This window comes from Oncorhynchus nerka, linkage group LG27 (assembly GCF_034236695.1).
Source record: "Oncorhynchus nerka isolate Pitt River linkage group LG27, Oner_Uvic_2.0, whole genome shotgun sequence".
Classification (NCBI taxonomy): domain Eukaryota; kingdom Metazoa; phylum Chordata; class Actinopteri; order Salmoniformes; family Salmonidae; genus Oncorhynchus; species Oncorhynchus nerka.
Genome location: NC_088422.1, coordinates 75,531,889 through 75,546,126, shown reverse-complemented (window position 1 = coordinate 75,546,126; position 14,238 = coordinate 75,531,889). Strand labels below are relative to the sequence as shown.

General features: G+C 43.6%; 1 protein-coding gene across 1 annotated transcript; it reads right to left on the bottom strand.

The window, feature by feature from the left end:
* Positions 1–2,371: 2,371 nt before the first annotated feature.
* On the bottom strand, positions 2,372–3,644 carry LOC115112426 (serum amyloid A-5 protein-like). Its single transcript, XM_029639483.2, has 4 exons — positions 3,492–3,644; positions 3,268–3,373; positions 2,922–3,060; positions 2,372–2,716 (listed from the first exon to the last, which is right to left on the bottom strand). Exons 2-4 carry the CDS (start codon positions 3,353–3,355, stop codon positions 2,578–2,580), a joined length of 366 nt encoding a protein of 121 aa, XP_029495343.1. The 5' UTR covers positions 3,356–3,373; positions 3,492–3,644; the 3' UTR covers positions 2,372–2,577.
* Between the last annotated feature and the right edge of the window lie 10,594 nt (positions 3,645–14,238).

The following is a 14,238-nucleotide window of genomic DNA, read 5'->3' as shown; positions in this document are numbered from 1 at the left end:
TCAATCCTTCCTCTCCACTCCTCCCTCAACCCTAATTCTATCCCAAACTCTGCTATTTCCTCTACTCCTACTCCTCCCAGATCTCTCCTGATTTGTGTGTGTGTGCATTGTATTTGAATGGAGCAAGAGAAAGCAGAGAAAGAGAGAGGGAGATGGGACATCCAATACTGTGATTAGAAATATGGGTGTATATCTGTTTGAGGTCTATTCTGTCAGCTCACAGCACTCCTTCTCTCTTTGCAGGCATGTAACAATATATCTTTGACCGAATATTTCGCTTTGTTGTCTTTATAAAAGGATCTACTGTGTGTGTGTGTGTGTGTGTGTGTGTGTGTGTGTGTGTGTGTGTGTGTGTGTGTGTGTGTGTGCGTGTGGGGGGGGGGGGGGACTTGGTCATAGAATAGTACCTAAGAGAAGGCACAGGAGTGGTCTGTCTACTCAATGTCTGCTTTTCATTTATATGTACAGTATGAGCTCATGTATTCTTCATTGCCAGGAATGGATTACATGTGGTAATGGAGAGACTTATCACATCTAGTTTGTTAATACATCATAAATAAATACTTCCACATAACACTATACCCATTCCACCACCTACCTGCCTTGCACATTCAGATTTGAGTGTTATGATTGTCAGGTAAACCTGACTTAACATAATTCACCCCTGTTAACTACACATCATTGCTCACCCGGTGAACCTTCCACATAAATGTATACACAGATCGGGTATTCAATACATGATGCTTATGTTTTCCTTGCTGCATTTCAGGGCTCATCACATCGATGCTGAGTGCAACTGCTGAGGCTACTTATTTCCACTTGGTGAAGCAGAACCCTGTTGCTACCCATTTCACATCTCAGGTAAAGTTAATAATGATATAGCAAAATCTATGATATTTGAAATGGCAAAATCAATTGCTATTGACCTCACTTTGAGCCCTAAAGTTCATATTTTCAAATTAAGAGTGCCAAAAAAGAGAAAATCTAGGAAAGCAAAAACACTCAAATACCTGAGTTACAATTCCTCTGTGTTACAATTTCTTAGATCATCTCTCTTTTTCTCTCTCTCTCTCTGTCTCTCTTTTTCTCTGTCTGTCTGTCTGTCTGTCTGTCTGTCTGTCTGTCTGTCTGTCTGTCTGTCTGTCTGTCTGTCTGTCTGTCTGTCTGTCTGTCTGACTGACTGACTGACTGACTGACTGACTGACTGACTGACTGACTGACTGACTGACTCACTCACTCACTCACTCACTCACTCACTCACTCACTCACTCACTCACTCACTCACTCACTCACTCACTCACTCACTCACTCACTCACTCACTCACTCACTCTGTTCAAAGTCTGTACCAAGAAGCTGGTACAGTACTTTGAACCATACTCTCATTGGTTGCTTGTGTGGAGGTGTGGTCAGGCTCATCAAAACGTTGTATGTTTGTGCATATTTTACAGTACGCCTGTAATTCTGCATTCTGTAATAATGAGTGGTTATGTTCAAAAGCCTAGCTGTATGCTAATTTTATGCATATTATCTATCTGTGTTAACTTATACATAGCCTACTCGTCTCACCTCCGGTCTCAATAGAGTTGCATAGTATGTTGAATTGAATCCTCATTCAAACTGTCATGTTCCATTGATTAACAGCAGGGGCATCCATCCTCTCCTCTTTGGCCTCTCTCCCCATGCTTCTCTTGTGATGTCACAACAAGGATAGCCTGGCACCAGCTTTGTTCCAGAGCATGTCTCTATTTTCACAAAGATTTCATCAGTGACCCTCAATGATTAACAAATACACTGAAATGGACATTGTAGATACCAATATTATAATTGTAATTTATCATGAACTGACCTACCACTTTTTATCCTCCTGGACCAGCTGTTCAAGCCTATATGGTACCTGCAGGCCTCCTTACTTCCCCTGCACCACTAAGTGGATTCCCTGCTATATCGTTACACTCAACAAATTGGCTTGGTGGATCGGTGTTCAGTTAAACCAGCATCTATTGGTTAGTGAGAAGGGGAGGACACGGTGTGTGTTGTGTTGGAGAGAGGGAGCTTAGGGATGGGCAGAGAAAAATAATTGTTGTTGCACCCTCAAAGTTCACATCACCTCATCATCTGCATTAATCTTAGCCTCTTGTCTCCTATGTTTTTCTCAGCTTCTTCTATGTCTACCCTATGAAAAACATGTACTATGTACGGCTATCCCACTGTCCAAAAGTTCCTCTTTCTAGTTGTAAAGGGTTGACCGGTTGCCAGTTGAAGGCTGGGAAAATGCCAACACCAGATCATTTGAGTGTACATTTCAGGATTTCAACATTTCTTTCCAGCCTTCCCAGTCATATCATACTGAATACAGAAAGACATTCGGTCTCTGGTTGTGTAATCACTTTATTTTCGCAACACTTTTGAAATACATTGTATACTAAGTTTCAGTACCATGTTCCTGTCTATTATCAGAACATTTGGGCAAAATCATTTTTGAGAATATGACATTTTTACCAAAAGCAGTAATTAAGTGAAATATGTTTGTTTGGAATGTGGTCCTTCAGTTTGACTAGTAACCTCCTTTTTTAGGTTCAGTAGTTCTTGGGGAGTCCTTGGGGTCTGAATCGGTTGGGGTCCCGTCCATTACGTCCCCAGCGGTTAGCCTGCTGGTCAGCTGCTGAGTCCTCATGTCCTCGACCACTGGAACCCTGAACCATCTCCCGGCCATTACTGAGAGAGGAGAAATATTACATTAGTAACTCGCCAACCACAGTAAACCAATAATGGTCAAATTGTCTTTCTGACCAGACAGGGTTTTTTGTACAAAAAGTGGCATAAAGATCTAATTAGAGAAAGGAGAATGTTTTTATGAGATAATTTGATGACCAACTGAACCACATTATAAGCATCACACAGATATTTGAGAATCACCCACCTGATGACTGTTGCTGCCCACCTGCCCCCTGGTCCTCTCCTGGCAGCATCATAGTTGCCCCGAGCGTGGAAGTACTTGTCTGAGTTTTTCCAGTTGGCGTCCTTCATGTCGCCATATGCACGCCACATGTCTTTAGCACCTGCAGGGTCAGGAGGACACAGATGTTGAGTTTGACACTTTCAATGAACTTTACAACTTTTCAAACCACTAGCCTCAAGAAATAACAATGAGTTTAAAGGAGTCCTCAAATACAGTACATGTCGCTCTTGATAGATTTGTTGCTACTGGTTTCTGTATCTATTTCTGTCAACAATGAAGAAACAATGATTAAAGTGTATAAACGGACCTCGAGCAGCTTCACCAGGGAAGCGGTACCACTGAGCTTGAGCTCCTACAACGAGGGTCAGAACAAGTCCAGCTAGAAGCAGCTTCATACTTGCAGATGCGACAAACTGAAGGAAACACGAGGGTGAGAGAGAGCATAGGCCACTATATGAATTGCTAACATATTTACAGATCATTTATTCAACTTAAACTCAGACTGCCTCATATAAGAGAGTTATCGCTTACCTTCTAGCTCCTTAGTTAGTTAGTCAGTCAAGCAGTTTGAACTCCCTTGTGTTTTGTGTTGGTTTGTGGTCTGCAGCTTGTTCTTATATTCCACTCAGACCAGGGAGGAGTTCTGTTTTTCCAAAAGCTGGAATTCCCTAACTTCGTCCTCCCAAGCTATTACGATCAGAAGTGTATGCCCGGGAACACAAGATGAGAAATTTCCAGGTCATGACAAGATGAATTAGAGGACGTGCTCTGAAGCCTTGGGCAATAAGGAGGATACTCCTCAATTGTGTAACTAGGCCTACAGCTTAAAAAAACAAGGCATCAAAATGGGATGCGTCTGTATTAATAAGACTAATGGGGGAGCAGTTTGTTTTTCTGCTTTTAATGTCGTAATTGTCATGATGGTTGAGGTTCCAAAAGTTTGCCTCTCACCTAATATGAGAGAATGATTCCTTATGATATGATTCATTATAGACTACTATAGTAGGGTAGAATACAGGTATTTAATAGACATAGACATGAAAGGCAATTTGCATGTCCACATCTTACAGTTGGCACCTTTATCTTAAGGGTTACACAATTACTGCTCCCCCTCACACCTATGCTGCTGTTCATTGATTATTGATTTCCATTACCATTAGTATCCTACTACTGGTCACAATTGCTCTTTTTTACAAATCAAATCAAAATGTATTGGTCGCATACACCTATTTAGCAGATGTTTTGCGGGTGTAGAGAAATGCTTGTGCTCTTAGCTCCGGCAGTGCAGTAATATCTAACCATTTACAACAATACACACAGATCTAAAAGTAAAATAATGGAATTAAGAAATATATACATTTTACAAGCAATGTCAGAGACTGAAGTATATATATATATATATATATATATATATATATATATATATGTGTGTGATGGGATGTAAAGACGTTATGGACGGTATGTGGATATATTTAGGGTATCTGTAGAATACGTAGGATAGAATAGTATATATACAGCAATAGTTGAATGAGATGGCATTAAGAATGCAATATATACTGTACATATGAAATTAGTAAAACAGTATTTCAACATTATTAAAGTGACCAGTGTTCCATTATTAAAGTAATCAGTGATTCCATGTCTATGTGCATAGGTTAGCAGCCTCTAAGGTGTAGGTTTGAGTAACCGAGTGGTACCCGGCAAGTGACAATGACTAATTTCAGGGAAGGGTACTGCATGGAGGCTGGCAAGTGATGGCTGTTTAACAGTGTGATGGCCTTGAGATAGAAGCTGTTTTTCAGTCTCTCGGTCCCAGCTTTGATGCACCTGTACTGACCTTGCCTTCTGGATGAAATCAAGGTGAACAGGCTGTGGCTCGGGTGGTTGATGACCTTGACATCGGGTGCTCTAGGTGTCCTGACATCGGGTACTCTAGGTGTCCTGGAGGGCAGGCATTGTTTCCCCGGTGATGCATTGGGTGATGCATTGGGCAGACCATAGCACCCTCTGGAGAGCTCTGCGGGTGGTGCAGTTGCCGTACCAGGGAGTGATATAGCCCAACAGGATGCTCTCAATGGTGCATCTGTAAAAGTTTGTGTGGGTCTTAGGGGCCAAGCCGGGGAACTTGGAGCTTTTCACCTTCTCCACTGCGGCCCCGTCGATGTGGATGGGGCGTGTTCCCTCTGCTGTCGACATGTGCAGTACCTTCAGAAAGTATCCACATCCATTTACTTTTTCCACATTTTGTTGTGTTACAGCCTGAATTTAAAATGTTTTAATTGAGATGTTGTGTCACTGGCCTAGACACATTACCCCATAATGTCAAAGTGGAATTTTGGTTTTAGAAACTTTTACAAATTAATAAAAATGAAAATGAGAAATCAGAAATCTTGAGTCAATAAGTATTCCATCCATTTGTTATGGCAAGCCTAAATGTGTTCAGGAGTAAAAATGTGCTTAACAAGTCACATAAGTTCCATGGACTCACTCTGTGTGCAATAGTACTGTTTAACATGATTTTTGACTACTTAATCTCTGGACCATACACATACAATTATCTGTAAGGTCTCTTAGTCAAGCAGTGAATTTCAAACAAAGATTAACAAAGACCAGGGAGGTTTTCCAATGCCTCACAAAGAAGGCATTAGGGGCATACTGCAACAACAACAAAAAATATATGGACAGTTTAAAGTACATAGGCCTCTTAGCATCTCGTGAGGCCTACCAGTTTCTGGATATAACCCATGTCTGGCGTCTTGAGAATGGCTAACTGACACTGCCTCTTTTTAGATTTTTTTACCCTGTTTTCTCCCCAATTTCGTGGTATCCATTTTCGTGGTATTAATTAGGGATTGGTATCAATCCCCAATTTCATGGTAATTGTTTAGTAGCTACTATCTTGTCTCATCGCTACAACTCCCGCACGGGCTTGGGAGAGACGAAGGCTGAAAGTCATGGACCTCCCGGTTGCGGCCGATTATGACAGAGCCTGGGCGCCCAGAGTCTCTGGTGGCACAGCTGGCGCTGCAGTACAGCGCCCTTAACCACTGCACCACCCGGGAAGCTCCTAACACTGCCTCTTCTAGTCAGCAACAACACATTAGAAAACAAATTATAGATTTTAATGCTTTACTGTACTGACCTATTTAGCTTTAGTCCTCAATTGCATATCATTGTATTTTGGTGTAAAACACTGTCTCAGGCGCTGCTCCAGAATCTCCCATAGGTGTTCAATTGGGTTGAGATCTAGTCACTGAAACAGCCATGGCATATGGTTTACATCATTTTCATGCTCAGCCAACAAGATCAGTGACCACTCCTTCCCTGTGGACGGGAGCATTGTCATCCTGCGTGCCAAAGCCATGATAGCCAAAATAATGACCTGCCCAGCATTTTTATACATGACCCTAAGCATGATGGGACGTTAACTGCTTAATTAACTCAGGAACCCCACCTGTGTGGAAGCACCTGCTTTAAAAATACTTTGTATCCCTCAAGTGTTTCCTTTATTTTGGCAAATACCTGTACTTAAAACAGTACCTTCGTGTAGTGTTACCAAATTATCCAATTTTGAAAGGGAACAAAAAAAAGAAAAAATAAGTTTTTAACTAGTTTTAAACTTTTATGGCCAGTGCCATCATGATGACGTCATGTCGGTTGCATAATGACATGTCAGTATGGAGACAGCACAGCAAGGTTATGTGTTTTTATATTTGTTTTTATTTCTGTTTGTTTTGTACATCCGTATTAGTTTCTATTTAGTTTAAGTTGTATGAAAATATATATATTTCATTTTCATATTATTTAGGTTCAGTTTTAGTGTTAAGAAGATAAAGCATTTGTGGGAGGCTACAAGACCATGGTGCTTGCCTACGGAGCTGTGAGGGGAACGGCACCTCAGTACCTCCAGGCTCTGATCAGGCCCTACACCCAAACAAGGGCACTGCGTTCATCCACCTCTGGCCTGCTCGCCTCCCTACCACTGAGGAAGTACAGTTCCCGCTCAGCCCAGTCAAAACTGTCCGCTGCTCTGGCCCCCCAATGGTGGAACAAACTCCCTCACGACGCCAGGACAGCGGAGTCAATCACCACCTTCCGGAAACACCTGAAACCCCACCTCTTTAAGGAATACCTAGGATAGGATAAAGTAATCCCTCTCACCCCCCTTAAAAGATTTAGATGCACTACTGTTCCACTGGATGACATAAGGTGAATGCACCAATTTGTAAGTCGCTCTGGATAAGAGCGTCTGCTAAATGACTTAAATGTAAATGTTAAATGAGGCTAGAAGAAATATGGGTTGTAGAGTTTTTGCGTGTTTTTTGGGATGTCACAACTGGGGGGGCAGTAATATATATCATATTACTCCAGTGCTAGCCTCTCTGATTTCAAGGTTTTACTGCTAACCTACAAAGCATTACATGGGCTTGCTCCTACCTATCTCTCTGATTTGGTCCTGCCGTACATACCTACACGTACGCTACGGTCACAAGACGCAGGCCTCCTAATTGTCCCTAGAATTTCTAAGCAAACAGCTGGAGGCAGGGCTTTCTCCTATAGAGCTCCATTTTTATGGAACGGTCTGCCTACCCATGTCAGAGACGCAAACTCGGTCTCAACCTTTAAGTCTTTACTGAAGACTCATCTCTTCAGTGGGTCATATGATTGAGTGTAGTCTGGCCCAGGAGTGGGAAGATGAACGGAAAGGCTCTGGAGCAACGAACCGCCCTTGCTGTCTCTGCCTGGCCGGTTCCCCTCTTTCCACTGGGATTCTCTGCCTCTAACCCTATTACAGGGGCTGAGTCACTGGCTTACTGGGGCTCTCTCATGCCGTCCCTGGAAGGGGTGCGTCACCTGAGTGGGTTGATTCACTGATGTGGTCATCCTGTCTGGGTTGGCGCCCCCCCTTGGGTTGTGCCATGGCGGAGATCTTTGTGGGCTATACTCAGCCTTGTCTCAGGATGGTAAGTTGGTAGTTGAAGATATCCCTCTAGTGGTGTGGGGGCTGTGCTTTGGCAAAGTGGGTGGGGTTATATCCTTCCTGTTTGGCCCTGTCCGGGGGTGTCCTCGGATGGGGCCACAGTGTCTCCTGACCCCTCCTGTCTCAGCCTCCAGTATTTATGCTGCAGTTGTTTATGTGTCGTGTCGGGGGCTAGGGTCAGTTTGTTATATCTGGAGTACTTCTCCTGTCCTATTCGGTGTCCTGTGTGAATCTAAGTGTGCGTTCTCTAATTCTCTCCTTCTCTCTTTCTTTCTCTCTCTCGGAGGACCTGAGCCCTAGGACCATGCCCCAGGACTACCTGACATGATGACTCCTTGCTGTCCCCAGTCCACCTGGCCGTGCTGCTGCTCCAGTTTCAACTGACCTGAGCCCTAGGACCATGCCCCAGGACTACCTGACATGATGACTCCTTGCTGTCCCCAGTCCACCTGACCGTGCTGCTGCTCCAGTTTCAACTGTTCTGCCTTATTATTATACGACCATGCTGGTCATTTATGAACATTTGAACATCTTGGCCATGTTCTGTTATAATCTCCACCCGGCACAGCCAGAAGAGGACTGGCCACCCCACATAGCCTGGTTCCTCTCTAGGTTTCTTCCTAGGTTTTGGCCTTTCTAGGGAGTTTTTCCTAGCCACCGTGCTTCTACACCTGCATTGCTTGCTATTTGGGTTTTAGGCTGGGTTTCTGTACAGCACTTTGAGATATCAGCTGATGTACAAAGTGCTATATAAATACATTTGATTTGATTTTGATTTGAAATTTGATTTATAAGGTGATGGGTCAGGTCATAGGTTAGCCCTTCTCATGACTCCAATTTTACATTGGTGTCACATATACTCCCTCTCTGGCCTCTAGGTCATCAGGCTGCTGAGTGTCCCTCACACCTGTCACCATCGTCTCGCGCACCTGCGCCTCATGACACTCACCTGGACTCCATCACCTCCTTGATTATCTTCCCTGTATCTGTCACTCCCCTTGGTTCTTTCCTCAGGTGTTATTGACTCTGTTTTCATGTTGGTGTGTTAAGTGTTCATTGTTTGATTTATTAAAACACTCACTCCCTGAACTTGTCATAACTAGGGGGCAGTAATATATAAGGTGATGAGTCAGGTCATAGGCTAGGTTTGCCCTTCTCATGACTCCAATTTTACATTTTTTGCAAAGCTACAGAGAAAAAGTCATATTCTCAGACTGGTCAATAAAAAGAAAAGATTAAGATGTGCAAAAGAACACAGACACTGGATGGAGGTACTCTGCCTAGAAGGCCAGCATCCCGGAGTCGCCTCTTCACTGTTGAAGTTGAGACTGGTGTTTTTGCGGGTACTATTTAATGAAGCTGTCAGTTGAGGACTTGTGAGGTGTCTGTTTCTCAAACTAGACACTCTAATGTATCCCGCACACCAGTCACTATCGTCTCGCGCACCTACGCCTCATGACATTCACCTGGACTCCATCACCTCCTTGCTTATCTTCCCTATATCTGTCACTCCCCTTGGTTCTTTCCCCAGGTGTTATTGACTCTTTTTTCTTGTCTGTGTGTTGCGTGATCATTGTTCCTTTTATTTATTAAATCACTCATTCATTGAACTTGCTTAATGACTCTCAGCACACTCGTAACAATTGGAGTCATTCCATGTCCCTTTTTATTAGCTGAAGTTATTTGGTCTAGTATGAAACCCTCTATCTATAAATAATTTTATCCCTGATTGCAATATGGTTTTGGAAACCTTGAATACTCAACTTATCCATAAATAACTTTACAAATACAAAAGATAAATGTACTATTTTACCACAGATCTCCACTGAGGTGTTCTGTTTAACAGCTTCAAGACAACGTTTTTTTGTTGTTCCCTCCTGAGTTTCCATTAGTTCAGGAAGTGTAATGCAAAACACCTCAGTGGAAATCTGTGTCTTTTTTGTATTTGTAAAATCATTTTGGGGTGATATGAAAATAGAATTCCTGAGGTTTCCGAAACTGTATTGTGATTATTAACAGTTACACAAAACATTGACCCCGCTGTTATTGTTCAAATGAGAACCAATGGCTGGATGGCCTTGGGACACATTACCAGTAATGTTTTGTTGGTGGTGAAAGCCAGCTGAGATGCCAGATGCCGTTCCTGACTAATAGAAACAGTTCTGACTGGAAATGAAACTTCGGAATTTCCTCAGCATCGCATCCTGCTTTTGACAGTGTTACTATGGTCCTGTCCAAAACAAACAGTAGCCCCAAATAGACAGTTGACATGATGAAATATTGACAGAGATGGGTGTGTTTTCCCCCATCTTATCAGGGCATGTGTAACAGTATAGACTTAAGTCCGTCCCCTCGCCCCGACCTGGGCGCGAACCAGGGACGCTCTGCACACGTCAAGAGTCACCCTCGAAGCATCGTTACCCATCGCTCCACAAAAATTGCAAGGGGAACCACTACTTCAAGGTCTCAGAGCAAGTGACGTCACCGATTGAAACACCACTAGCGCGCACCACCGCTAACTAGCTAGCCATTTCACATCGGCTACACATGGATATTAAATGTATTTGTTTGAAATCTATCATTAGATTGTTTCATTTCAGAGAGACTATCATGTTGTTGCAAAATGCCATATATCCACCTCACTCACAGAGAAAACAGTAGCACTGCAAGGTTTTACAGTCAAATGTGACAAATATATATATATTTGACCTGTACAAATGATGCATTGGTGATCATAGATATAGAACCCTAGATGGGATGATGTCATAGACCCCCCCCCTGTAAATCCATATCGTTAGCAGCAAAAATATTGTAATCAGATTACAGATACTTTTGAAAAACTAGATTATTACTTCGAGGATTACTTTTAAATTCAGAAAGGATTTTTGCGAAAAATACATCTTTGACACTTCGCTGTTTTCTCAGTGACATTAAAATCAGCCTTGAAAAAAGGCGCAAATTTAAGGTGGTTCCACACGAGCAAGTCTGACTACAAGTCAGAGACCAGTATGACGACATACCAAATGTGTTTGATGCATCGTGGGAAAAGAGCAGAAATAGGCTTTTTTAGGCTACAGTTTGAAGTGATTGTGTTAGCTGTGTTGTTGGCTAGCTCCTCTGAATATCCAGTGCCCTGACGAGAGAGCTATGCCAGGGGAAATTGCGCATCATTTGCTTGTTGTTATGGATGTATCCAAATAAATGTCACTAGAAAACAGCTTAAACAAACGCAAATGCAGCTAGTTTGCTTTTATTCTGGCTGCACTGTTTGATGTGACTGTAAATTAGCTAGCTAGAAAGCAAGGGATAAGAATGTTGCCAGTTCATACTAAATGTTCCATTTCCATACTAACGACTAGGTCCATCCATAGATACAAAAAAAAGACAACGACGGAGTCGTGTCACTGGCAACCGAACCCATAGAACGAACGACCAGGCGGCTTGGGGAGCAACCTTAGATTTGTGTTGGGATATGTAATTTTCATATGTGTAAACATACTGAATTATAATTGGATGCATTTTACCGCCGTATCATACTGTGCTATGATTGGTTAAGACCACCCAGATGGTTAGGTCACGGTCAGTTGATCATGGTTGGAGATACATGAACATGCAAGTTGTAGCTAGCTACTAAAGAGATACATTAGGAAATATCCTGTAGTACTGCATTATATTATTTTGTACAAAGCGTGCAAAATAAGACATGGTGTCAGAGTAAAAGGTCTTAAAGCATGTTTAGACATGGACCTCATCAAGCTAGTTTTATCAGTGACAGCACCAGTAGAGACAGACAATGTACTGGAGGAGTTTGCTGATGTTTTTACAGGAATAGGATTATTCCCAGGAGAATGTACCATTCACCTTGAGCCAGACGCAAACCCTGTGGTCTACCCACCGAGAAAGATTCCCCTTGCTCTCCGTGCCCGTCTGAAGAAAGAGTTGGAGAGCATGGAGCAATCTGACATAGTCACCAAGGTTACAGAACCGACTAACTGGGTAAACGCGTTAGTGGTGGTGGAGAAACCACGCACAGGCAAGCTCCGAGTATGTCTCGACCCAAGAGACTTGAACAAGGCTTTCAAACGCCCCCATTATCCTTCACCAACGCTAGATGGCATCACACACAAGCTAGCGGGAGCACACTACTTCAGTGTCATGGACGCTAGATCAGGCTACTGGGCTTTCAAGCTCACAGAAGAGTCATCTAAGATCACGACATTCAACACACCGTTTGGACGCTACAGGTTCCGTCGCCTGCCTTTGGGATTATCTCAGCCCAAGACGAGTTTCAGTGAAAGATTGACAAAGTGTACGAAGGCCTCGACGGAGTTGTGGCAATTGTGGACAACATCCTTGTCTATGGTCGAACCAAAGAGGAGCACGACCGAAACCTCAGCGCGATGCTGCAAAGGTCCCGCGAGAGAGGAGTCCGGCTCAACCCAGAGAAGAGCACAGTCGGCGCTACAGAGGTCAGCTACTTCAGAGATCTTCTCACAGTGACTGGAATCAAGCCAGATCCACAGAAGATCTTAGCCATAAAGGAAATGGAGCCACCAAAGAACTGTGCAGAGCTGGAAACAGTGCTTGGCATGGTCAACTACTTAGCCAAGTTCACACCCAGCCTCTCCAATGCTAATGCACCCCTGCGTCAACTGCTAAAGAGGTCCAGTGGGTTTCTCTGGGACAAGCAACATGACATTGCTTTCCAGAATGTGAAAGACTTGATCACGAGAGAACCAGGACCAATCCTTGCCTACTACGACCCCAACAAAGAGCTCAGACTCCAAGTGGACACGTTGAAGTATGGACTAGATGCAGTGCTACTGCAAGAAGGAAAGCCCATCGGCTACACTTCCAAATCTCTCACGGACTGTGAAATCAACTACGCTCAAATCGAAAAGGATCTCTACGCCATTCTGTTTGGATGTAAACGTTTCCATCAGTACGTATATGGACGACAAGTCATTGTGGAATCCGACCACAAACCCCTTGAGTCAATCATGAGGACACCACAAGCCGCAGCCCCGCCAAGCTACAGAGAATGATCCTTCAACTACAGAAATACGACTTCACAATCACTCACCGTCCAGGTTAAAGACCTCCCTGTCGCAGACACACTCTCCAGGAAGTTTCTTACCTATAAGGACAGCAGCCTCAGTGAAGGCATGGACATGCAAATGCACACTGTGTACTGCAACTTACCAGTTAGTGACACAAAACTGAAGGAGATCCAAGCAGAAACAGAAAAGGACTCACAACTCACATAGCTGAGTAAAGTCATACAGGATGGATGGCCTGAGGAGAGGAGAAAATGCCCTCAGAATTCTGGAACCATCGTGATGAACTATCACAGATCAATGGAATAATTTTCAAAGGAGAGAAAATCATTATTCCTACCAGTCTCAGAGAAGAGATTTTGACAAAGAGCCATGCCGGACACATGGGCATGGAAAAGTGCAAACGGAGAGCACGGGACATTTTGTATTGGCCCGGAATGTGCAAACAAATAGAGGACATTGTTGGTAAATGTGCCATATGTCTTGAACAACGCCCCTCAAACACCAAAGAGACAATGTTACCTCACTGTATCCCAGACTGACCCTGGCAGGTCGTGGCAACCGATCTGTTCACCTGAAACAACGAGGACTACATCGTAACAGTGGACTACTACAGCAGATACTTCGAACTCGACAAGCTTCACAGCACCACATCTGCAGCTGTGATACACAAGCTGAAAGCAGCCTTTGCCAGGCATGGTATTGTAGAGACTTTAATATCTGACAATGGGCCCTGTTACAAAATCAAATGAGTTTGAATCCTTCACAAAAGCATGGAAGTTCACACGTCACCACAAGCCCACATTACCCTCAAAGTAATGGCCTTGCTGAAAAATCTGTGCAGATTGATACATCACTCATGGACAAAGCAAAAGCAGACAAGAGAGACCCCTACCTCAGCCTCCTTGAATACCGCAACACTCCAGTTGACAACTTCAAATCACCAGCCCAGCTGTTGATGAGCCGCAGAATTCGCTCAATCCTTCCCAGCACCAACCAGCAGCTGCAACCTGAGGTCAGCTACAAGGAAATGCATGAAAAACGTGCACAGAGACGACAACAACAAAAGCGATACTATGACAGGTCAGCTGTCACTACTGATTGACGGAGAGTCAGTTAGAATCCAGGAGCATGGCCTCTGGAAGCCAGCAGTCGTCATCCAGCCAGCTGACACTGAACGTTCATATCACGTCCGCGCCGCAGAAGGAGCAGTGTACCGCCGCAATCGTCGTCACCTACT